The sequence below is a fragment of the Notechis scutatus genome, chromosome 3, assembly GCF_049901735.1.
Source record: "Notechis scutatus isolate UNSWTSFEM ecotype Mainland chromosome 3, rNotScu1.2, whole genome shotgun sequence".
Lineage (NCBI taxonomy): Eukaryota > Metazoa > Chordata > Lepidosauria > Squamata > Elapidae > Notechis > Notechis scutatus.
Window position 1 is genome coordinate 21394813 of NC_142011.1, and position 25732 is coordinate 21420544.

Sequence of the window (25732 nt, forward strand, 5' to 3'; positions counted from 1 at the left end):
GTCACCTTCTATTTCACGGAACTGACAAACTCCCCATCGGGGAAAAAAAAGTGTATTTTAAACACCAAAGGCACGTCATTCCACCGTGGTGTGGATTGATGCGCGCGTTTGCGTAAGCTTATAACTGCAAGGAAGCGCAGAGCCCGCGGGGTGAAAACGCGGCAAAAGTGGGAGAAAAGAGATACTCAAACCGAGGAAGTTGCAAGCCCTTTTCCCGCCAGAGTTGCTTTTGAACCTCTTGCCGCCGACGTTATGTGCACGGCCACTTCTTACGTCCTGGCTCCCGTTGGAAACGTCTGGATGTAACAAGCCCGCGCTGGTTCCTTGAATTCGCCTCGAGAAAAGTGTACGCGGCCTTGGCGGGGCGGCGGGGAGGGACGCCTGGCTGTCGGAGTACTTGTTGGAGGCGGCGCGTCTGAGAGCCTGTTGCACGCAGAGTGCGGTGCGCTCCGCTGTCGCCGCGGCACGTGTGAGCGGGGAGGGTTCTGCCCGCGGCCGTTGCGTGTGCGGGGCGCGTCCCGCTTTCTTCGACGGCCGCTCCGCCTGTCGGGCGTGAGAGCCGAGCTCAGGCCTCGGCACCAGCTCCGGTTTTGCCCGGGTGGCTGACTGAGCCTCCGTTACCATGAGCGCGCGCTCTCCGCGCCCAGGGCAGCAGCAAGGCAGGTCCCGCGGGCGGAGCCCCGTAGCCGCGGCTCACTTCTGCGCTCTCGGCCGCGGTGCTTCTGCCGGGTTCGCGCGCGATCCCTCGCTGCCGGCTGCCCGGCTCTTTTCTTCACCTGCTGCTCTCAGTCCGGAGACCCGGAGCTGCTGCTACGGCGGCAAGTAAGTATGCGTGGTTTGTGCCTCTTTTCCTCCTCTTCCCTTCCAGGGGCGATCCTGTGCTACCTGTTCAGTCGAAACTTGCCGGGCAACTTGCTGGCGAAACTTTTCTGCAGCGTCCCGAAACGAGACGCCCCGTTTGCAACTTCATCGGTTCCAGAAAGAATGAAACTATGCGCCTCCGGCAATTTAATGCAGATATGCCATAGCAGCTTCCTTGTCTGGTTCTGGAGAAGGGGAAAGGGTTGGTGCGCGTGGGGCTTTCCTTCTTTCTCTCTCACCGCCACCACCACCACCCCGCACCCTCTCGCAACTTGGTTTTGCAAATGCCAAGTTTTCACTTGCAGGACTAGTTTTTCTTTTGGAACCGGGAGCCTAAGGAAAGAGTCTTGATCGAATTCGGATTCACGGATAGTGCGTGCTATTGCAGCAATGGTTTCTTCGCTCAGTGCACCATTTCTACTTAATTCGAGCCTGGAAGCTGGAGAAGCTCTGATGCGTATGGGTGTATGTGTGTGCATGTATTCCTGTTATTGCCGTAACCGTCTATTTCTCTCTTCCCAGTCCCTCTTTTGGGGCAGTTTCATTTTTAAATACTTTCCTCCTTTCCTCATCCTTTACATGCTTATTGCGGTGGGGAGGGGGGGGGAATTAATCTGGTTCTGTTGATTCCAGGCTACGGTAAATCCCATTTCCTAGTGAGGTGTCTGGAACTGTACCTTCCGTTTTGCGGGACCTCCTTTTCTTTTTCACTTTCACCTGTGACATACCAATTATCCTAATCTACAACCCCATAACTCCAACATGGTTGTTTGGGCTAACTTGTAGAACATGAGATGCTTTGGTTGCATGGAGCAGTATTTAATGTTTTTCTTGTATTCTGTATGTAGAAAGTTCACTTTTGTGTGATACTGGCTCTCCCAATAAATCAAAGCAGTTCGATTGTTTTGCTAAAATACGTTCAAATAGTAGCAGAATTTATTTCATTTTCAGGCTGTGATTTCTTCTGGACAGTTGTCATTGCTTCCCCCACTTTTTTCTCTTCTCCTTATATGCCCCGTTCTCCCAGTTTGAACTGTGGGATAGGGATAAGTTAAGTTTTCACCATAATAACCCCTGATTAATAGTTTTAAGAAAGAAATGCATTTATTATTACTTTCATTTATTCTAAATGAGTTTCTTTCTGCTTACTCAATAGCAGTAACTGTGAGAGGGATCTTGGAGTCCTAGTGGACAACCAGTTAAATATGAGCCAGCGGTGTACAGCAGCAGCCAAAAAAGCTAATGCAATCCTAAATTGTATTAACAGAGGGATACAATCAAGATCAAGGGAACAAACAGTTTTCAGATGCATTATAGCCATGAGGAAAATCAAGGAGACTGCAGCAGAAAATGCTGCAAAGGACAAGCAATTGAAATGCATTCCTGATGAAGTCAGTAACAGATAACAGATAATCAGAGTTGGAAGGGACCTTGTAGGTCATCTAGTCCAATCCCCTCGCCCAAGCGGGAGACCCTACACCATTTCTGACAAATGGCAGTCCAATCTCTTCTTGAAAGTCTCAAGTGATGAAGGTCCCACAACTTCTGAGGGAAAGCAGTTCCATTGGTTGATTGTTCTCAGTCAGAAAGTTTCTCCTTATTTGCAGGTTAAATCTCTCCTTGTTCAGTTTCCATCCATTATTCCTTGTCTGGCCTTTAGAAAATAGCTTGACCCCTTCCTCCCTGTGACAGTCCCTCAAATATTGGAAGACTGCTATCATGTCTCCCCTGGTCCTGCTCTTTACTAGATTAGCCAAGCCCAGTTCCTGCAACCGTTCATTGTATGTTTTAGTCTCCAGTCCCCTAATCATTCTGGTTGCTCTTCTCTGTACTTTTTCTAGAGTCTTAACATCTTTTTTATAATGTGGTGAACAAAACTGGATGCAGTACTCTTACTAAGGCTTTATAGAGTGGTATCAGTTCTTCTGTTTACTTCATACTATAGATTGCTTCTTTATCCCTATTTCATCTTCTCTCAGCAAGGGCAACTCTATAGATAGAATTAATTGGGAATAGATTTATTTGCGCAATTCTGCTCTGTAAAAAACAAGTTAACTTTTCAGTACTTAGGGCCTGAGGTTGGTTTATTGTTTTCTGTTTTAAATAGAAGACTTCGACATAGTATTGAATTTCTGGATTGCTTTCCCTAGATTCCTTGGGATAAAATTAGACAACTTAATAGCTACAAGTTAAGTCATTAAGCAACATTCGTGTCTTAAGTTGGTGAAAACGCAGATATGCCACTGCTCTCATTTTTGCTAGGGCTTTCATAACTCACTTTTATCAGCACAGAGCTAAAGTTTAACATTATATGGGTTTTAAAACTAGCAAATCAGAACCTGGAAAGTATGTTGCATGACAGGTACGTAATATCTCTCTAGCTGGTTTTTAAGGCTTTTTATGACACAATGCCTTCTCTGTGTGTTGGATTTGACTTCTCACTATCCCAACAGAGATAGTGGAGAAAGCTTGTCAAAGAAGTGCTATCTTTGTTTATGCAGTTGAGATAAATCGTTTGAAATGTTGAGCTTTGCTTTGCTATATTGCTTTAAAGTAGATGGGGGGGGAGAGAAAGACTGGATCAGCGATAATGATTAATCTAGCATTTGTTTCCACTAGCTACTCAGTGCCTTCCACTCTTCTGATCACAACTGATGTCCAGAGATTCTGGCCTGTGGAAGTTGCATGAGGGCATTACAACTTTCAGCTGTCAGCAGCTATTTCTTCCATAAAAACGACAAAGTACTTTTAATTTCTCACAGTAATGTCTTTTTTGGAAAGGCCATTCATTACGTTGGGACGTGAGCACATTTTACTATAGGGAGGAATAATAAATGGCATTTAAGCTTTCCCAGCCCTCAGAAGTCTACTCAGACTTTCATGGTTTATAGCCTTTTATAGCACATTATCATTTTCATCCAAGAAACTGCTCTGCAGTTGCCTGCAACACAAAATGGTAGCAAGTTCTTTTCACAGGATCACTGATTACATCAGAGATGCATTGCAGAAATCAGAATTGCTGCAGAGGAAATTTGCAAGGGGGGGTGGGTGGGGGTGGAGAGAAACAATCCAAAGTGGCATTTTAACACTGAAGTTGCTGCTTTTGTTCCCTCCTTTGAGAAGGACAAAAATCTCTGTTCCATTTAGCTTGACAAGGTCTTCCTGCTTCTGGCAGAGAGAGAACTAATCATACAGCTTCCTAAATTTTATTTTGTGAATATAGTGAGGGCGGGGCTTTTTTTCCCTTTTATTACCCAAAATGAGTTCAGTTGCTTAGGAGATATATTGCCCAATTCAGTGCATACTTACTGAAAAATAAGTAATCCTGTTGGATTTAACTTAATTTGACGTATATTGGATTGTATTCTGTATATTTTTCAACTTGATGGTTTTAATAGGTGTCTGTATGTCACCCATTCTTTTGCATACGTAACGACAAAGATGTTATAGCACGGAATGGAACATGAGCATCATTCAGTAGTACTTTTTCCCCAAAGTCATAAATAGTTATTGAACGTCAGGTTTCCTTAAGTTGGCATCCTCCACCTGGGCTGGGCTGTAGTTCCAATCTTCTGGATATCATGGCTAAAGAAAAGAGTATTTGGGATCCAGCTCAGATAGAGAGTCCCAGGTTAAGAGAAAGCTCCCATACATTAAAGCTGGGTTTGCAAAAGATGTCTAAATGAATTACTGATCAGACATATTTCCTGGACTTGTATAATGTATGGTCTCCCACCAAGCAAAGGGGCTGTGATTTCCCAATTAAGGCCCTAAGGAAGTAATCAAATTTATCAGGCATGGTAAAAACAGCCATTAGGTCTTAAATATAGTTTGTGAACCTGATCGATCTATATCATCATACTGCTCTATAAACATCTTCTGCTAGCTGCTGGACAGAGGCTGCAAAATGTGAAGCACGTTTTTACTTATTTATTTCTCAGCAGGATAGCACAGAAATTGTCTTATCTATTTTCACAAAGCTCTGTCCAGTCTCAGCACATAATATCTGCAAGCTGACCTAGAAGTTACCCCTTTTTACTTGAAGCCTGTAAAGATCCTTTGCTTGTCTAACTTTCATTCCACAAAAGCCTCCTCCTTTTGTCAGATAGAATTCACGGTGAACCCAGAGAAACCTTCATTTGAACAAGGTGGCAAAGATTGGAAGCTACATGTTGGTGTTTGTTTGTGACGGATGGCCAGTTCTTCCTATGTAATTTGATCAAGACTCTTAGAGGATAGAGGTCAGAATATCAATGTCCTGGAGAACTTTTGTCCTTTCCCTCATGAAAACACAAGCTAGTAATGGTAATATGTAGAGAGAGAGAGAGAGATCCTGGCAACTGTTCCTCCAGATGGTGTCAAGGGAAACTCCAGCCATCCTTTTTCACACATAAACATATATCCCACTGGCTAAATATGGATGAGTACTGCCAACCGGGATGAAAGAAATTGACCATTTCACAATTCGGTTATTCATCATATGAAGGGAGTAATGACTTAGTAAATATGGCTTAATATTAACCAAGCTAATCTAGGATACGGACTCCAGCAAACCACGCTTGGCTAGGGTCTGCCAATTTCCCTTATTTTTGGTTAGTGCTTCAGAAACTTTTGTAGCATTTCTCCATCCCCAAATGTCTATGCTTGGTTGATCTATATCATCACTTTGTTCCTGCACAAGATTGGAGCTAAACCATCAGAAGGAAGGTGGCGAGAAGCTGATTTTTGTCTCCAGTTTTGCCCCTTTCTTTGTTTTCAAAGTGAAGGCCTGGTGAACCTTGAGAAATTAAAAATCAATAGGAAGCAGTAAAACAGCTATCCAATGGTACCTGGATCCTGCATCTTTTTCTTGAAGGAATATGTTCACTATGTAGATCAAACCATGTTGTTCATACCATAAAAGACATTATTTTTTTAAAAAAACAGATGTATTGCTTCCTAGAAAAGATGCAGTGGATAGGACAGTAGCCACAAATAAAATCAAGTGTAGAAGTAATATCAAAATAGGGACTTTGAGCTAAATTCCTAATGATTATATTCATAGAATTTTCTTGCAGGATTATGGATTTGCCATTTCTTTCTCCTATCTAGCCAATCCTGGCTGTCTTTGGAAAAACTGAATTAGGTTTGGATTTGTGCTGGTTGGGACCCATCTGAGTGGTAGGCTAGATCAGGAACTAGAAAGAACACCTGGAACATTTTGGTAGTAAAACACTACCATATTTTTACTAAAAAAAAAAAAAAATGTTGGACATGTCTGGAAAATCAGCAAAGAGGTTTACTTAGCAGAGTTAGAGCCTTTGCTAATCCTGAGTGGAGACAGGAAAATAAATGAAACATTTTCTTCAAAAGAGTTACTACATCCAAGTACCAGATACAATTGTGCTTTCTAAATTTTGTTAAGAACCTATTCTGTTAAAATTTGGCAGCGTGATACAGAGAGAAAAATACTCCCTCAAGAGTTGGTCTGTGGACCAAGGAGCAAAGCAGGCTGTGAACCATGGACAGAAGGACAGAAAAGATGGGGTGGAGGGAGAACTTCCTCAGTTCTAGCAGACTCTAAGACTGGCCCAATGTCTATCCCACAACATTCATTTACTTCCTGCCATAATAGAAATATGCATCTCATATCACCCCATCTCTTGCTCTCTCCACTGTAAAACACCCCTCTACCTCTCTTCCACCTTGGCCAGGCCACCAGGACCAGTAACCAGATAACAGATAACCAGAGTTAGAAGGGGCCTTGTAGGTCATCTAGTCCAACCCCCCGCCCAAGTGGGAGACCCTACACCATTTCTGACAAATGGCAGTCCAATCTCTTCTTGAAAGTTTCAAGTGATGGCGCCCCCACGACTTCCGAGGGCAAGCTGTTCCATTGGTTGACTGTTCTCACTGTCAGAAAGTTTCTCCTTATTTCCAGGTTAAATCTCTCCTTCAGTTTCCATCCATTATTCCTTATCTGGCCTACAGGAGCTTTAGAAAATAGCTTGACCCCTTCCTCCTCTCTGTGGCAGCCCCTCAAATATTGGAAGACTGCTAGCATATCTTCCCTGATCTTTTTCTTCACTAGACTAGCCACACCCAGTTCCTGTAACCGCTCTTCGTCCTGTAACCAGTTTAAGATGCCACTTTGTAAGAAGGATGCTAAAAATATTGACCACAAGAGGTTGGACAAAGCTGGAGAGCGTCCCAGAGACAAAATCAGAAAAACATTGGAGTATAGTAAGGTCAAGAGACAATGCAGTACTATCTTCAAATATTAATTAGCTATAAATATATGTCCTCATTCTTGCTGACCTACCTCACACCAGGAATTCTTGATTCATTAAGTTTAAATGGCACTCGAACAGAATTCTTGCTGGTTTTGAGAGAAAAGAAAGGTCATAGCTGAACTGGAAGCAACTCTGCATGTTACAGGGTTTCGGGACTTTACTTTTTTGGATCTCTTCCACAAACTAATCTTAAGTCGAATGTCAAGTATACCTAAAAACTGACAAGTAACAAGAGATGCATGGCAAATAGTGCCTTCATGCTATATGTAATATGTAGGCATTTTGTAAGCTGCGTAGAGTAGCCCCACAGTAAGATAGGCAGCAAATTTTAACAAATAGGGAATGTATATTCATACATAATACATTATCTTATTAATAACACGAAGGACCCTATTTGGTCAATTGCTTGGTTATTCTGCACCATTTCCAAATGATGTTGACAAACATGCAAAGGTTGAGAATATTACTTGTTTCTTTTTTTAATATTTTACTAGAATTTTACAGTACAATAAAAGTATAAAAAAATGAAAATAAAAATAAAAAACAGAAAACGGGGAAAAAAACCTTCTTTTTATTGAGTAATTGCCAACTTTTTTTTGTCTCCCTCCTTAATCCTTCTAAATCCCAAATCTATAAGTCATCAATTCAATCTTCTCTTCTTCTTTTTTCCAGCAAAATATTCACATATGGCTTCTGGTCTTTTAAAAAAATATCTTTGCTGTTTTTGAGTATGTTACTATTTTAATGTACTTATTTAAGAAATCTATATGCTGTGTTTCAGGGTCTTTTATCTTCATAGTAAATATATCCTCAAATTAAGCAGGATAGGCCTGGATGACTCAACCCTGATCTGATTCCCACTGGAAGCTGGTGCTTCAAGAGCATGGCTCTATTCAAGTTTGGGATCTGGGATTCAGTATCCTCCTGATTTAGTTGCCTGCCTTCAAGATTCAGGTGTTTTTTTTTAAAAAAAGATATAGGCTATGATGGGAAAACTTCAACATGTCTGAAGCGGCTTCATTTTTAGCAAATGAGGCTAAAAGTAGCAAAAATGGTAGACCCAGCCAAAGACTTTAAAACTGCTAAGTTTGTTTTGAAAATTTTCAAGGGTTTTATTACAATATCATTTTAAAATATATCCCCATCAACCTTCAGAGAGAAAATTGGCAGAAATGATTTAAAAAAAAAAAAACCCAGTGCAACAGCTTCAGATTTTAAGGGGTTCAAAATAGAATAACTGGACTTTGGTTATGTGTGCGAGAAAAAATGGATGGAAAGTAATAAAGGAGAGAAGCAACCTGGAATTAAGGAGAAACTTCTTAAAATGAGGAAAATTAACCAGTGGAACAGTTTGCCTTCAGAAGTTGTGGGTGCGTCATCACTGGGGAGTTTTAAAGAGAGACTGGACAGTTGCTTGTCTGAAATGGTATGGGATCTCCTGCTTGAGCAGGGGCTGGACTAGAAGACCTCCAAGGTCCCTTCCAGCTCTATTCTGATTCTGCTTCAAGTGAAAATTTTGGATTGATTTGTTTCATTATACATCGTTTGCTTTTTCAGAAGCTCACTCTTAACACCAAGATTCAGAAGCATCAATTCTTTATCTATGCTGTTTCTTCAAAGTCCAAGGCAAACTTTGCATTGACTCCTCATTGGCAGAATTGATTACATTGGATTGTGGACTTCCTGGCCGTATATACAAAATTAGGAGAGTTATCAGAAACAAAATTGCCCAGTGAGCTGCACTGCTACAAACAAACCATAGAGAGTGCATCATTGGTAACCTTTCCACCCAATTGCTATTTTTAGAGCATGAAACATACGGGACATTGCTTGTAAGAACATCCATTCACTTAATTATCAAGAGTCTTAAATCAACCCAGAATTGAAATCGAACTGAGCTCCCATGTGTTGAGAAGATGGACATGGAAATATAACATTGTATAAGCACCCAGAAAGCACAGTTAAGGTTTATAGTCGGCCTCATTTAAAAAAAAAAGATAAAATAAATAATACCCAAAATAAGGTTAGCTTTGTTGTTAAAAATATTACTATAAATATGTTAAAAATATTAAATATGAGCCAGCAGTGTGCAGCAGCAGCCAAAAAAGCCAGCAATATAGATGATTAGGGGGCTAGAGGCTAAAACATATGAAGAACAGTTGCAGGAATTGGGTTTGTCTAGCCTAGTGAAAAGAGGGACTAGGGCTGACATAACAGTGAGGGGATGCCAGAAAGAAGTGGAGGTCAACCTAGTATCCAGAAGGCAAGACAAGAAAAATGGACAGAAACTAATCAAGACGAAAAGCAATCTAGAACTAAGGAGAAATTTCCCAACAGTTAATTTCCCAATTAACCGGTGGAACAGCTTGACTTTAGAAGTTGTGGGTGCTCCATCACTGGAGACTGGACAGCCACTTGTCAGTAATGGTGTACAGTCAGGGGTGGGATTCTACCAGTTCGTCACGGTTCTGCTGAAGCGGTAACTCCGAAGAGCAGCTGAGACTGAACCGGTTCACTGCAACGATCTTCTCTGGTCTTCTGTTCGTCCCACCCGCGCTGTAGGCTGTGCTTTATTCCCTGCTTTTTCCACCTCAGCTGCTTTGCACAGCACAGCTGAGTGCCGCGTGTCAGCAGGCGAAGATGAATGCTTGCCGGAGCTGGTGATTTTTCAACAATGTGCAAAGCGTGCGCTCAGCGAACCGGTTGTTATTCTGGTAGGATCCCACCCCTGTGTAAGCTCTCTTGCCTGTGCAAAGAGTTGGTTTAGAAGACCCCAAAAGTCCTTTTCAATGTTATTGTTCTGTTCTCAACTCAGTACTGATAGAGATGAGTCCCTCTAGTTTTTTGGAAACATTTTTGGAGAACGATTTGCCACTGCTTTGCTGGCATCATGTCTAATGCAGAACTAGAAACCACAGTATCCTGGTTTCTAACTAGTACCTTCTTTGCTACCCTCCCCCCAAGAGCTCTAATGAGCAGAGGCTTTGAACAAATGGTTAAACTCTTGGGCAGGCCACCTCAGTAGATATCACAGAACCCATCATATCCCCGACATTCTCCATTAAGAATCTCCAAAGGAGCAGTAATACCCTAAACATTTCTGACTTCCCAAATTTCATTTATCGCTTCAAAGCGAGTTCTCATTTTGATTCATAAATCTGCTTTGGTGAAGTAATTCGGGGGTTTTGTTAGCCCTGCAAGGTAGTCCAGACAAAGCGGTGACAGATTATAGACAGAACATTGAGTAATATTTGGACTTTTTAAAACAAGGCAAGATGGCTCATCAGGAAGAATTGGAGGCACTTCAAAAAGAAACTATGTTGATGCTTCAAAGTTTTTACGACACTATGATGGGGAATTTCAGGGAGATAAAAGATTTACTACACGACATAACTGGAAAGACTGAAAATGCGCAACAAAGAATAATGAATCAAGATAATAAAATCCAGGAAACAAGGGAGATAACTGGAAGCTTAGAGGATGAGAAGAACAGACTACACAGCAAATCGAACAAGGAAAAAAGAAGGAGATAATAAAGTTGGGAGAATATATATTAGGAGGTAGAAAAATGGAACTGTATAAATCGAAAGATATTTTTGGAAAAAAGAGGATTTGGTGGACTCACAGGTGGACTGGCATCAAAAAAATAGTGGAGATGGAAATAATGGTTGGTTTGAATACAAAAGATGTAGATAAGGATCCAAGGGAGGAGCATGGGAGGCGAGTTAAAAAGAGAAAACTTCCAAGAGGATGAGAGATGATGGATCTTTTTTAAAAACAAGATTGGCTGTACTAAGAATTAGAATAGATTAAGAAATTAGGAATTGGGGGAATATACATATTTTTGCATAACACATTTAAAATGGACGGTAGAGGTTAAGATCGGATTTTGAAAAAGGGTGTTACCAAGTATGCTCAAAAATAATGTTACTACTATTAGAAGGATGTTACAAATATTGAATAACTGAAGAATGAAGAACTATGTTCCACAAATATGTATAATAACATTAGAACTACGTAAGTTTGATTAATGTAGTAATTTTCATTTGTATCAATATTATTTTTGTACCAAATGAATGACAGATGCCACATTGTCCATGCAATAATATTGATGTATATTTAAAAATAAAAAGCCTTATGGGGGGAAAAAAGTAGTCCAGACAAGAAACACAAACAGATGTACTTTATTCTGTTACATTAACAGAATCCTGCAAGACTGAAAGTGTTTCTCGTCTCCTTTCCTTTTACTCTCCCTTCTGAAAGGATTCTATGCCATCTATACTTAAGTAGGATGGGATATCTTTTACATGCTGGTTGTCCAGTCTGCAACTCTCCTTGTCTACCCAGGTCATTCCCACTTTCCATTCTATCTTTGTTGGATAGAATCACCCTTTTAAAGTTTTGGATAGCCTTAACTGCATCAACATCCATGCAGTTTTATTGCCAGTTGTTCTGAAATATGTCCCAAATGTGCTTTTTCAAAAGGCAATTGGACTTTGCTTTTTTTCCTCAAAGATGTTTTGCTTCTCATCCAAGAAGCTTCTTCAGTTTTGAAGAAGTTCAGATCAGAAGAAGCTTCTTGGAAGCGAAGCGAAACGTCTTCAAGGAAAAACAAAAACGAGTTGCCTTTTGAAAAAGCATCCTTGGGACAACCATGATTTGGATGACTATAAAAATTGTCCTGAAATAGTTTTGTCATTGTCTTGTTTTTTCAACTTCCAAGATTAACTTGCAGTTCTAAGTTGGACGTGGTCAACATAAGGGATCAGCCAAGGTCAGCTTGGTCCTGTTACCTGTTATAGGTGACTGCCTTATAAATATACTTTAAAGAAGTATTGTTGCATGGAAAGCAGCCCAATAGAAAACAGGGGGAAAGTACCTCAGATCCAAGAAACATTCTCATAAAAGTACAGATCAAGAAGGAAAATACTTCAAATGCTCATTTAGAAGCTAGTGGAGATAAGAATCATATGTTTCTTTCAGAAGAAAATGCCAGCAAGATGGAACACCAGGAAAAATTGGTTCTTTCACCTAGCCACCAGTTTGAAGAAATGATAAGGCCAAGGCTAATCTGCAAACCTGAAAAATTAATAAGCATCTTTCAAATAGCATGTCCTGTCTTTTATATTTCCCAATAATGTTCATAAAAGTCTGTAATTCTGTGCTTGTACAGAACAGCTACAGGATATGTTAATAACCACACAGTTTATCTTTTTAATAATCTTTGGTTACATTAAAAATTAGTACTTTTGCAGAGATCTGTTTTAAATTATGGAAGCAACACTAAGTAAAATGTCGGAAGAATCACTAAATGAGATTTCTAAGGGTCAATCGGTATTCCTCTCCCTTCTCATGACAGGCAGTACAAATGATGTATCTTAATAAGATTTGCAAAATGTTTTAAAAAGCCAACTTGCTGTATGTAGCTTTACTTAAATAGGAGGAAGTATACCGATCACAGAATTTGAATAACCTTGGTGCACCACCATGATCAATTCATTGTTTTAGTACCAATAGCACACTGTCCTGGATCCCCCCCCCCCCCATAGAATTAGTTTCTGCACCCAGAAAATTGTAGAGTGGGAAATAACACCATACCTTGATTATTGTACAGTACTACACAATAAATTTCACCATAAGAGATTGTGTGATTGAGGGAAAGCATTCTGCAAAGGGACTTCTCCCCCAGACAGTGAACCTAGCAAGAATTAATGAGTAATATAATCATATATTATTAATGAGCCGGCATTAGTGACTTCATTCATTATAACATCAATTATGGGCTGTAAATCTAGAAACAAGATTCATTAGTGACATCCCTCTTCTAGGTGCTATTAGTTACTCTCCTATCCTGGCATCTGCCTGGTACAGCCCCAGATTACATCTTATAAGAGATGTTCCATCAAGAATGTAGAGTTGACTCCAGAATATATTTGCTATTTTTCCAACATTCTTTTTTTCTCCTAGATCCATTCCCATATCAAACATTTTACATAATGTTATCTTCATATTCCTGTATTGGAGTGGCACAGTGGCTCAGTGCTTAAGACACTGAGCTTGTCAGCTTAAAAGCCAGCAGCCCAGGTTTGAAACCCGAGGGCCACATGAAAGGGTGAGCTCCCATCGTCACCCCAGCTCTCACCAACCTAGCAGTTCGAAAGCATGCAAATGCGAGTAAATAAATAGGTACCATTTCAGTGGGAAAGTAGAGCATTCCACAATATCCTGCTGGCCACATGACCACAGAAATGTCTTCAGACAGTGCTGGCTAAATGGCCTTGAAAGTGAGATGAGCTCAGCCCCCAACAACAACTACTGGAGTAAAGTCTGCAAGGGACTTCTTTTACTTCTATAAATTATTTCCATTTTATACTATGCATGCATCAGTGTTGTGCCAGATTTCAATGGCAGTGCCAAAGTTCCCATAATATTCCCCCAAAGTATCCATGAACTCCAAATAAAACAATAAAAATAACTGAAATCTCATGAATCTTCATGATATTTACATGAGGCCTTGCGAGATTTCGGTAAGCAACAATAATAAACTGGAAGGAGGATGTAGAAATTTCCCAATAGTAAGCTGTTTCCATTGTTTAATTTTTTTTTTTTTTTTTGTTCTTCCGTTGTGGTGCAAATCCCATGCAAATTATCCCCACCCCTCCTCCAATAGTCAATACTGTATGAGATACACACATGAACTAATATTTGGTTTTCCTCCCTTCACCATAGGAATTTGTAACAGGAGCCCTAAAGTGATGTGAAGTAAGCTGGTGATCAAGATGACTCTTCTCCCAGGAGAAAATTCAGACTACGACTTCAGTGCCCTCAGCTGTGCTTCAGATGTCTCCTTCAACCACCCTTTCTTTGCCGAAAGGGAAACTCTGAAAGGCGTCTTCTACCAAAGAGCCAAGCGTCTTCACCCTGGCAAAGACCTCTACGAAAGCGTTCACCCGGAAGAAAGGAAGCACCACATCATCATTAACGTGGGTGGCTTTAAATACTTGCTTCCCTGGACCACTCTGGACGAGTTCCCCATGACTCGCTTGGGACAGCTGAAATTCTGCAACAATTTTGACGACATCCTCAATATTTGTGACGATTACGATGTGACTTGCAATGAGTTCTTCTTCGATCGCAACCCGGGAGCGTTTAGGACCATCTTGACTTTTCTGCGGGCAGGGAAGCTCCGGCTCTTGAGGGAAGTATGCGCCCTCTCCTTCCAAGAAGAGCTGCTTTACTGGGGCATCGAGGAGGACAGCCTAGAGTGGTGCTGCAAGAGGAGATACCTCCAGAAGATGGAGGAATTTGCCGAAATGAACGAAATAGAGGATGAGTTTGTGGACTGTGAAAACCCTTCTGAAGCAACAGCAACAGAGACAAAAGCCAGCCTGTGCATGAAAAAGTTACAGGACATGGTGGAGAAGCCTCAGTCAGGGATCCCTGGGAAAGTGTTTGCCTGTTTATCAGTCCTCTTTGTGACAGTCACAGCAGTTAATCTATCTATCAGCACCATGCCTGGGTTACGAGAAGAAGAGGAACGAGTAAGTTGTCTGCATGTGTGTGTGTGTGGAGGGGGAAGTATCTGAAATTATCTAATCTGGAATTAATTCTCTTTGAGGGGAATAAAAATGTAGCTTACTCTTTTGGTCAGCTTTTTGTGCAAATGACCATTTTGGTCATAGTAACTGAGAGGGATTTTGAATTCCTAGCAGACAATCAGTTAAATATGAGCCAGCATGTGTGTAGCAGCAGCCAAAAAAAGCCAATGCAATCCTAAATTGCATTAACGGCGGGATATAATCAAGATCACATGAGGTATTAATACTGTATAAAGCCTTAGTAAGGCCACACCTGGAATATTGAATCTGGTTTTGGTCACCACACTATAAGAATGATGGAGAAACCTTGGAAAGAGCGCAGAGGAGAGTAACGAAGATGATTAGGGGCCTGGAAGCTAAAACATATGAAGAATGGTTACAGTGCATGGCTAGTCTAATGAAGAGAAGGACTGTCACAGAAAGGGGGGTGCTGTCACAGAAAGGAGGGGGACAACCTATTTTCGAAAGCACCTGAAAGGCAGACAAGGGACAAGGGATGGAAACTGATCAAGGAGAGATTCAGCCTAGAAATAAGGATAAATTTTCTGATAAAACAATCAACCAGTGGAACAGCTTGCCATCAGAAGTTCTGGGTGTTCCATCACTGGAGGCTTTTAAGAAGAGACTGAACAGCCACTTGGGAGAAATGGTATAGAGTCTCCCGCTTGAGCAAGGGGTTGGACTAGATGACCTCCAAAGCCCCTTCCAACTCTGTTATTCTGGTGTACTTCGTGCTCCTAAAGAGTTCTGCAGGTGTCCTTCCAGCCGATAGAAGAGGCCATATTCTTTCTTCACTGTGGTTTTTGGGAAGGGAGGAGAGATGAAAACAGGCCACTGTGCACTGAAGAATGGCAAAAGATGTCCCATCCTAGTTCCTCATAATGGGGAAGAAAACAGGGAGTAGGGACATAGCATTTTGCCTCTAGGAAGGAGATAATCCCAGGAAGCCACTGCTGTCAGTGAGAAACTAGTGACTGGCAGATACAGGTCTTGGTCACGTTTTCTTGCGTGTCCTCGTGCAATCCCCATGATCCAGGCATTTTGGGGACCCAAAGATCAGCACCAGCATAGGAAGGGCCCATAGACATTTTTGAAAGCCATGAGAAGGGGGGGGGCGTGGAAATCCCCTCTTTTTGTTTCCACCACTTCAAGCATCCTGGAGGATGTGAAATTAAGAAAGCTTTGAGAACTTTGTGTGCAAGTACTTGAGTTTTAGTATTAAACGGAAAAAAGATATGTTTTGGTAAGCTGAGGTAATATTCTTTGCATAATTAGTCTCCCCTGCTATTCTGTACCAGATGAGACAAAAGGTGTCCTTGCAGCTGCCTCCCCACCCCCAAAACGGCACACTAGGAAATAGAGGTAGTCCTCAACTTACGACCACCATTGATTCCCAAAATTTCTGAACTGAGACATTTGCTAAGTGAGTTTTGCCCCATTTTATGTGCTTTCTTGCCACAGTTGTAGCAGTTAAATCACTGCAGTTCTTAAGTCAATAATACGATTGTTGAGTGAATCTGGCTTCCCCATTGATTTTTCTTGTCAGAAGGTCGCAAAAGGGAATCACATGACTTTGGGATACAGCATTGGTCATAAGTATGAACCAATTCCAAACATCTGGATTCTAATCACATGAGCGTGGAGATGCTACAAAGGTGTTAAGTGTGAAAAATGGTCATAAGTCATTTTTTTTCACTGCTGTTTTAACTTTGAATGGTCACTAAATGAACTGTTGTAAGTCAAGGACTGACTCTTCCTTATTTTTTTCCCCAATCTTACCCGACAAGTGGCCAAATAATAGGGACACAAGAACTCACAGCAAAATGGATAGCTGTACAGGTAGTCCTCAACTTCTGACTACAATTGAACCCAAAATTTCTGTTGCTAAGCGAGACAGGTGAATTTTGCCCAATTTTATAACCTTCCTTGTTGCAGTTGTTAAGTGAATCACTGTAGTTGTTAAGCTAGTAAAGTGAATCTGGCTTCCCCATTGATTGGGCTTGTCAGAAGGTCTCAAAAGGGGACCACATGACCCTGGGACGGTGCAACCATCATAAATATGAGTCAGTTGCAAAGTGTCTGAATTTTGATCACATGACTGTGGGAATGCTACAACAGTGTTAAGTGTGGAAAAATAGGCATAACTCACTTTTTCCAGTGCCGTTGTAACTTCAAACAGTCACTAAATGAACTGTTGTACGTCAAGGACTAAAGGTATCTATTAGATCAGGGGTTCCCAACCTGGGGTGCTCACACCCCCTGCGGGTGCGAGACGATATTCCAGGGGGTGCGAGAAAAGTCCAGGTAAATAATAGGATATTGGTTATATGTTGGCATTTTTATTTATTATTTATTTCAGGGGGTGCGCGGTTCGAGTGAAATTTCTTTAGGGGTGCAGGGCGAAAAAAAGGTTGGGAACCACTGTATTAGATGAATGAGGATAGATTTACAATACGTGCATTTCTGTGTTGGGCTGACTATCAAGGTTCCAAGCAATAGAGCCATTGCAAGCAAGAACTCTGAGGCAGGTAAATTCCTCAAAGAATAGCTTTATTGGAAATATCAAATTGGCACATATGTGGTGAAAACCAACTCTGAGGAGCCTCTTGATTTTCACCAGTGGTGGTATGCTACTGGTTCGGACCGGTTCCACCGAACCGGTAGTAAAAGAAAAAAGCCTCCAACATCAGCTGAGAGAAGAGAAAAAAGCCACCGATGATCAGTTGAGAGGAGGAAAGAAGAGAAATAGCAGGATCGTCCCTCCCACCTGCCCCTGTGCTTTTCTCTTCTTTATCCTGTCAGCTGATTGGCACCGCAGGCCTCAGCTGGTGTGGGGAAACCTACATGCGTGCCTGTGCGCACAAATCACCGAACCAGTAGTCAAACAGGATCCCACTGCTGGTTTTCACTTAATTAAAAAAAAAAAATTCCTCAACCCCAAATAATCAGTCATATGGCTCAATCACTGTAGCATCCGCTGGTCCGGTGACATCACCTCTCCTTCCCTCGGCCAGGTATGAGAATGTCCTTTGTTCCCAGGAGAAAGTCTTGAGAAAGTATTTTATTTTGACTACACAAGCCCAACTATCTCTAATCCCCCCCCCTCTCTATCCCTCGCTCCAGTGTGGCAATACTGAAGCTACCAAGATGGTTTCAGCCAGGCCAGCTTCATGGTTGACACTGACCTTTTCTCCCCCCACTTCCCTGAGGAATGTACTTCTTTTGAATTGAGTCTTGGTTTCCACTTTTGCTTCACATCTCTCACCTTGGTTAAGGTGTGTTGATAATAAGGTAAAGATTCCCCTCGCACATATGTGCTAGACACTTCTGGCTCTAGGCGGCAGTGCTCATCTCTGTTACAAAGCTGAAGAGCCAGTGCTGTCTGAAGACATCTCTGTGGTCATGTGGCCGGCATGACTAAACGCTGAATGTGCATGGAATGCTGTTACCTTCCCACCAAAGTGGTCCCTATTTTTCTACTTGCATTTTTACATGCTTTCGAACTGCTAGGTTGGCAGAAGCTGGGACAAGTAACAGGAGCTCACTCTGTTACGCAGCACAAGGGATTTGAACCGCCAAACTGCTGATCTTTCTGATCGACAAGCTCAGCGTCTTAGCCACCGCGTCCCTGGGTGTTGATAATAGAGGTACCTAATTGCCATTCAGCCACAATGTAGGAATCTTCACTTGAAATGCTGGGGCTCTTTTGAAGCATTTAATAGAAGAGCAAGGCCAAAGCAAAGCCTATATCAGGGATTTCAAACTCGCGGCCCACGGACCAGATGCAGCACGTGCTGGCCACACCCACACCCGATTTAGCGAAGGGGGGGAAAGTCACGATATGTCATGTGACGCTGCTGTGATGACGTGAGTTTGACACTGCTGGCCTACATGCATCCTGATGAGTTCATTCAGAACTGCTTTTTTAAAGCAGCTCTTTTAATGCAACCTTAAAAACAGAATGAAGAGTTTGCTTCTATCCATCAATATAAATTTGCCTGAAAGCATTTTCATATTTCACACTCAATATTATATACAAGAGTGTTGGAAACAGTAGGTTTAGTAAACATTAACATACCAAGGTTGCTTAATGTATTTTCCATTAATAAATGCTGCTATAGGAATTCAGACAATGTAACATCAACAAGAATTTGGAAAAAGAAAAAGAATTTTGAATTGTGAGTTTGTGCTTGTCACTTTCTCCTAGCTTAATATGTCACAAAGTTACTGATATAGTAAAATGAAGGATGACCTAATTGATACAGTCTTAACTTTTATAACCTAATTGATACAGTTTTAACTTCTATAACTGATGCATTGTACTTTCTTCATACTGCATTACAATTCAGCATGTACTCTAACATTTTTTGCTCATGTTGGTGCTGGATATTTCTGGCTAGACTCAGTTGTTTATTTTGTCTCTTGTGACTGGTTTCCAGGGAAATTTTTAATGTAATTCCCAATAGATGGGGATTGGAAATGAGGGAACGGAGATATGGATATGCAGGAAAAAAATGTACAAGATTTTTAATTACACATAGTGTGGCTAAATTACAGTAAGGAGTAAGCTAGTGTGTAGTAAATTTTCTTGAAAGGGTGTAGCTCAAGTGGTCTCATAAAAAAGTAAGGTCTTGGATTGTAATTATTTTCTGAGTAATTAAACACTCATTCCAGGGGTACCAGGAAAATTAAATGGGGAAAACATCCAAACAATTCTATCTGAATTGGACAAAACCACAAAAAGATTGTTAAGAGTCTCTATATCATAAAACGCCCTGTAGCAAAGATGTCATATAACATTACTGCATTTATTGGAAATACTAGATTCTCTATCCCCAGTTAATGCTATTTTATAATGGAAAAATCACTGTAGAGTCATTTGTTGAGAATATAATAAAATAAATAAATAAGGCAGGGTGATTTCATTGTTTGAATTTTTGTTGTATTCTAAACTGCCTTTTGGAAGACAGATTGTTTTAAATTCATGATGAACTTCTGGAAAATATGATCACATGAACTGCTTCTCTTACTACAGAGACCATCAGACAATCTTGCTGGTATGTAATGTTCATTGAAGAAAAGTAAAAAGAAAGAATTCTAGCAACTGCTTTGTTTTAAGAGCAAGTTGCCTATGTAGAGATAATATTCAAACCCTTTTACATCTCTTCTTGTAATTCCTGCCTTATATTATAGGTTGCCTGGCCACCCATTCTGCTAAAGGGAAGGGAGGGAGGAGATTTGTCGTATGTCCCTCATTTTTGTAACAGTCAAATTTGCTATCGTGTTTTTTTCCACTGACCATGTAAGAAATAATTGTCACTCCACTGACCTAAGTATGCTTTGGTTTGTGGCAGTTGAATAATTTTTCTGTTCTTTGTGAACTGTTTCTGTGACATTTGCCAATTGACATGATGCTCATACAGTGTAACCTTCCCTCCTACTCCAGGGCGAGTGTTCTCAGATGTGCTACAACATTTTCATTGTGGAATCCATTTGCGTCGGATGGTTTTCCTTGGAGTTCATTTTGAGATTCATCCAGGCACCAAGCAAATTTATATTTCTGCGGCACCCTCTGACATTAATCGATATAGTTGCCATCCTGCCCTATTATATCACTTTACTACTGGACAGTGCTTCAGTGAGTAGTAATAAAAAGCCAAGCTCTGGCAACATCTACCTAGACAAGGTAGGCCTGGTGCTCCGTATACTCCGTGCCTTGAGGATTCTCTATGTCATGCGGCTCGCCAGGCATTCATTAGGCCTGCAGACCCTGGGACTTACGGCTCGTAGGTGCACACGTGAATTTGGACTGTTGCTACTGTTCCTTTGTGTAGCCATTGCACTTTTTGCTCCCCTCTTGTATTTGATTGAAAATGAGATGGCCGACTCTCAGGAGTTCACCAGTATCCCTGCTTGCTATTGGTGGGCAGTCATCACTATGACAACAGTGGGCTATGGTGATATGGTACCCAGAAGCATCCCAGGCCAGGTGGTGGCCCTGAGCAGCATCTTGAGTGGCATCCTTCTCATGGCCTTTCCTGTCACTTCCATCTTCCACACCTTTTCCCGTTCATACATTGAGCTAAAGCAAGAGCAAGAGAGAATTATGTACAGGAGGGCACAGTTCTTAATGAAAACCAAATCCCAGTTAAGCAACGCATCGCAAGGGAGCGACGTATTTCCGAATATGTCTTCAGAGACCAGAGACAATGTCTGATAACGGAAGTTTCTACGTCTGCCTGTTGCTGGGAAGCAGGAATAGTTTTCCTCTTGGCATTTGCGTCTGCAGGCACTTGGGAACCCTATTGCACAAATAACATGCAAAGGGCTTATAGCCGTGATGACAGTGAGAACTTAACCATTATGCATATTCACACTATTATTAGGACCTGAAATAAGATTACTGCTTTTCGGCAGACTCCACAAAGGAGGAAGGACTTCTTCGTAAGATCACAAAGCCATCTGAAAAAGAAAAGAACATGAGAATTGTTGGCCAGAAGGAGAAGAGTATAGAGTTACATGCAGGCTGCAAATATTCCGTTTGTAATATAATGAAATGAGCCATTTCCTTAGAAAACGACGGTGAATGTAACGGTTTGGTCATTTGGTTAATTGAGTTTTGTTGTTCCTTTCTGTCAAGACACGTACACTTTAACCTTTCAGAGGTCCAAATGAATTTCTTGGGTGTGTAACTCCATCGTTTGTAGTGGAGTGAACGGTTGTGTTGCACTCACAGAGAAAGTAGCTTCTGTTTTGTTTTGTTTTTTAAGTAAATTGTTGGTGTTTTCTCCAGAGTGCAGAGAGATCATCTCATTCTCTCATTCAGTTGCCAGTATCCTTTGCTTCCAACGCTGAACCCACTAAACAGATACAGATCATCCAAATAAATCATTTTACAGTGTTCTCTCTCTCTCTCTCTCTCGTTTTTTTAGGCATAATTTAAATAAGAGCAGAAGGCTGCTTGTTCCTAAGCAGCCACACGATTATTTGCAGCCTGTTTTTTTTTTAAATGGGAGACTTTTTTTCTGTTTCCTTCAAGAGGGGGAAAAGTGTTTCATAGAGATGTTGTATAACCAAGTTATAAGTTCCATCATGTCTGCCACTGGAACTTAGTTTTCAATTTGCACAATTTCCTCTTGGATTGGTTGGAACTATTAAACCTTTCAGTGCCCTTCATGCTCATCAGCCTATGAATGAGTGTACTAAAGAGTTTTTCATTCACTGTCTGTTGGATACGGACTATGCTGGAGTACCCAGAAATTGTTTCCGGCTGTTCCCTCTAGTGTTCATAGCAAAGGAAAAGTAGGAATTTGCAAAACCAGCAAGTGTGCATTGAAATATTATACTTTCCTACCTATCATCTCATGGATGTTGGGTATTTTTTTAAAAATGGGTAGAAGAAAATATCAAGTCTAGCTTAGTGACCAAAAATGTTAGCTTGTCATAGAGGAGCAGAAGTAATAATTACTGGAAGCATTTCATATCTATACAGAGAGAGGCAGGGAGGATGACTACTCTGAAACTCAGTGGGTTTCCCATTAATAAGACATAACCGCTTCTGCTGCCTGCTTTGCCTTTTCCTAGTACAATAAGCTTCAAAATAAACAAAACATATAGAACTCTAAAAAGCAGCTAAGGATCTTTCCTAGACAATATGCTTTTTCATTTGGGTTTAATGCACACCAGCATAGAACGACTTGTTTTCCAATAAAGTGAAACAGAGTTTTTCTTGGCCTGAATTAAACTATGTGCTTGGTGAAACCTGTAGCATGACTTGGCCACAAGCAAAATACTTTCTTCCTCTCCACTACGCCCCCCCAAACCCCCTACCCTTAAAGCTGGATATGGTTCCAGTGACAAAATCCACATGACTTCATCACATGTGCCTTTGCAATGCAGACTTTGCATTCAATAAACTATTTCTGCTCAGATAGCCTACCCGATGCCCTAGGGCTGGTTTTATGCATGATGCATAAAGTAATAATATTGTGGCTTAATGTGATCAATGGAGCCAATCATTTTTGTCTTAAGAACCATAATTTATGCTTTGGTATTCTATGTGAATGCAGCCATCATTACTTATTGAACAAATTAGTATTAAAATGAACCATGGTACAAAGTTCTTGGGCAGTTTTGTCAAACTAGGCAGGTAACAATTACTACCCAGACTAACAAAAGATCTAAAATTTTGCCATTTTTTTAATCAGCAACTTTAGTACTGAAGAAGATGTTGCACTATAATGGATGGATGATAAACTGTATTTTGGCAAAGATGGGAAGTTTACTAGAGAATCTACAACAATAAGAACAATAAGGTCAGATGGGCCTGAACCCTGAAAAAAAATTATTCTTCTGTGGTGGATCACTTACAATGTACAATTCCAAGAAAGTTTACAAAGTTCTTATTAACTTTGTAAATTCAAAGTCTATTAATAACACCCTTAATAACAGCTTATTAACCATCCATCCAATTTTTCTATTCCTCGTTTCTTCTTAAAAACTGTTCTATAATTCACATTTATTTTTGTACACAACTTTCTCTAAGTGTTATGTATTTTATATGTCTTTCTAAAATACATAAATGGATGTAGGCGTATCTGTTTTTGAACGCACGAACAACCACAACTGAGTATGTGGAAGAAATTACAAGAAAGTAGGAGAAATGTATATATTAGTTTAGAAAATACACATTATGTTTTCCTAAAAAATATAGTCCAGACAAAAGTATTTGTATTTCCCAAATGAACTTGATTTCTTGTTGTGGAAGGAAAGTGCTGGTTTATATTGTGGTTTTAGCTCTGTGGTATGTACATGGAAGATTAAGCCCTCAAATGGAAATGCATGCAAATCTGAAAGACAAGGAACCAGATACCATTATGATGCATAGGAATCATGATGCATATGAACAGACAATACTAATTTACAATGCATATCAGAACCAGGTGGGTTGGTCTCTCCCTGTTTATTTACATCAGCAAGAATTTGACATATTCTGCAATATTTCAGATGCACAACCTGCAAGCCAGTCATTTGTCTGCTTATTCAAGTCTTTGGGGCTTTCAGGCACACAGAATCACAAGTTTAATTAGCCAACAGTCAGAATCCAGAATGAATTGGGATTAAGGCACATTTTGCACAATGCTAGATGCCATTGTCATTTGCCAAAGAAGCAAACTTCTTTTTAGGCCAAGAATCTGGCACAAAACTAATTGAAGTTGGTAAAAAATGGGGCAAGAAGGAATGTACCAGCACCTTGACAGCTGGGGCATTCTAATGAGTCCATCATTTATCTTGGATGATGCTATTTAGCAGGAGGTCACCATCTCCCCTCTGTTATCTCAACAGATGGAGCACCACTAGCAGAAGTTACTAATAAGGCTGCAGTCTTGCTCATGTTAATTTGGTATGAAGTCCTGTTGACAAATGTTTGTCCCTTGTAAAACTGCAAAGGCCTGGATTTTCTAAAATGTTGTTTAGCTTGTTTTGATCTTGTACCTTGTAATTAAATTACTTGTCATTTTGAAAGATGACCATTCATCAATCTGCAAGAAATTACTTTTTTTCCCCTATTTTCAGAACTTTAAAGTTGGCATGCTCTGGTTTATGCTAAATTCATACTGTGTATCTGACTCAAAAATCATAACATTAGCACTGAAGCCCCATATTATCCCCACTTCCAACTGTGGAGATTTAACATTAGATCTAACCAGAATTGAAATTTATTTGATTTTCAAAGTCTATAATGCTGTATTAAGATTATTAAAAAGAATGAATTTCTGCAGCTTGATGTGCCCAGGTTTTTAAGAAATAAAAAAGCACCTCTTTTTTTTAATGAATATCATTGGAGCCAAGGTATCGTCTATGAAAAAGCAATGTTATTTTAGAAGTTACAACAGCATGCCTTAAGAATTGCCACCTGGTAAACTGAGGTAAGTGTGAAATGGAAACATGAATTATGTGACATCACATAAAAATCAGTTTTTATCAGTAGCAATTAAAGGCTGCTGTTTTGTTTCATTACCTTGTATCCATTTGTGTGTTGCCATAGTGTATATTTTCAACTCAAGCTGTAGTTGATTTAATAAAAAGGATATTTGATTTTAATTTTTATTCATTGTCTTGTACTTATGCCCCATTTTCCCTTTGGATTGCTTAGCACAAGAGGTATCAAACTCCACAGGCCTGATCCATCCTTCAGGGTGCTTAGATCAGGCCTGCGGGGCCACCCTGGAAACAGCGAAGGACTGGCCCACAGTGCCTCTGCCAGCAAAAACAGCTCGGGAGGGCCATGTGTGGCTCTCCCAGGCTCCGTTTTCAGCCATGACGGCCTCCTGCAGGCTTCTGCAAGTGAAAATTAAGCCCGGGTGGACCGCACATGGTCTTCCCGAGCAATGAAATTGAGTTTGACACCCCTGGCTTAGCATCACTGTTCATCCTTGTACTTCTGAGACATTATGAACTAACATAAAGGTTGGTGAAAAGGCAAGCAAATTGGAAGTTGGAGGATCTTAGTGACCCAGTTTGTTCTTACATAAATACATTTAGGTATTGGGCATTAATATAATGAGAGCCAGTTTGGTATAGTGGTTAAGGCACCAGGATAATGTGAGTTCTAGTATGGCCTTAGATACAAAGCCTTAGATGTAAAGCTCATTTCTGTCAGCTGTAGGAAGGAGGCAATGGCAAACTACTTCTGAAATCTTGCCAAGAAAACCAGGAGCTTGTTCAGGCAGTCACCAGGAGTCAATAATGACTGGGAGGTACACACACACAAAATGTCGATCAGGCAGCAGACTGATCTGTGCTATGCAAACATCTGGGTGGGTTTTGGGATTACTACATAATGTTCATGCCTCTGCCAATTACTATTTCAAGATTCAGTTGATATATTTGGGGAGTGGGACAGGTGTTGGCAACCCACAACTCCAGAGCTGCTGTTCTGGTCCGTTGGCAGCCTGCGGAGACGGCAGCAGAGTTGGACAGTGGGGAGGAACATGGGCC

At 40.8% G+C, this 25732-nt stretch overlaps 1 protein-coding gene across 1 annotated transcript; it reads left to right on the top strand.

Moving 5' to 3' along the window:
• Positions 1-545: 545 nt before the first annotated feature.
• KCNG1 (potassium voltage-gated channel modifier subfamily G member 1) lies at positions 546-24835 on the top strand. Its single transcript, XM_026664864.2, has 3 exons — positions 546-822; positions 13863-14674; positions 20178-24835. Exons 2-3 carry the CDS (start codon positions 13913-13915, stop codon positions 20946-20948), a joined length of 1533 nt encoding a protein of 510 aa, XP_026520649.1. The 5' UTR covers positions 546-822; positions 13863-13912; the 3' UTR covers positions 20949-24835.
• The last annotated feature ends 897 nt before the right edge of the window (positions 24836-25732 follow it).

Bases quoted from the DNA above. Each gene is read 5' to 3' on its own strand.
- KCNG1 (XM_026664864.2), top strand. From the start codon at position 13,913: ATGACTCTTCTCCCAGGAGAAAATTCAGACTACGACTTCAGTGCCCTC. The intron at 14,675-20,177 runs GTAAGTTGTCTG...CTCCTACTCCAG, and splicing joins TACGAGAAGAAGAGGAACGA to GGCGAGTGTTCTCAGATGTG.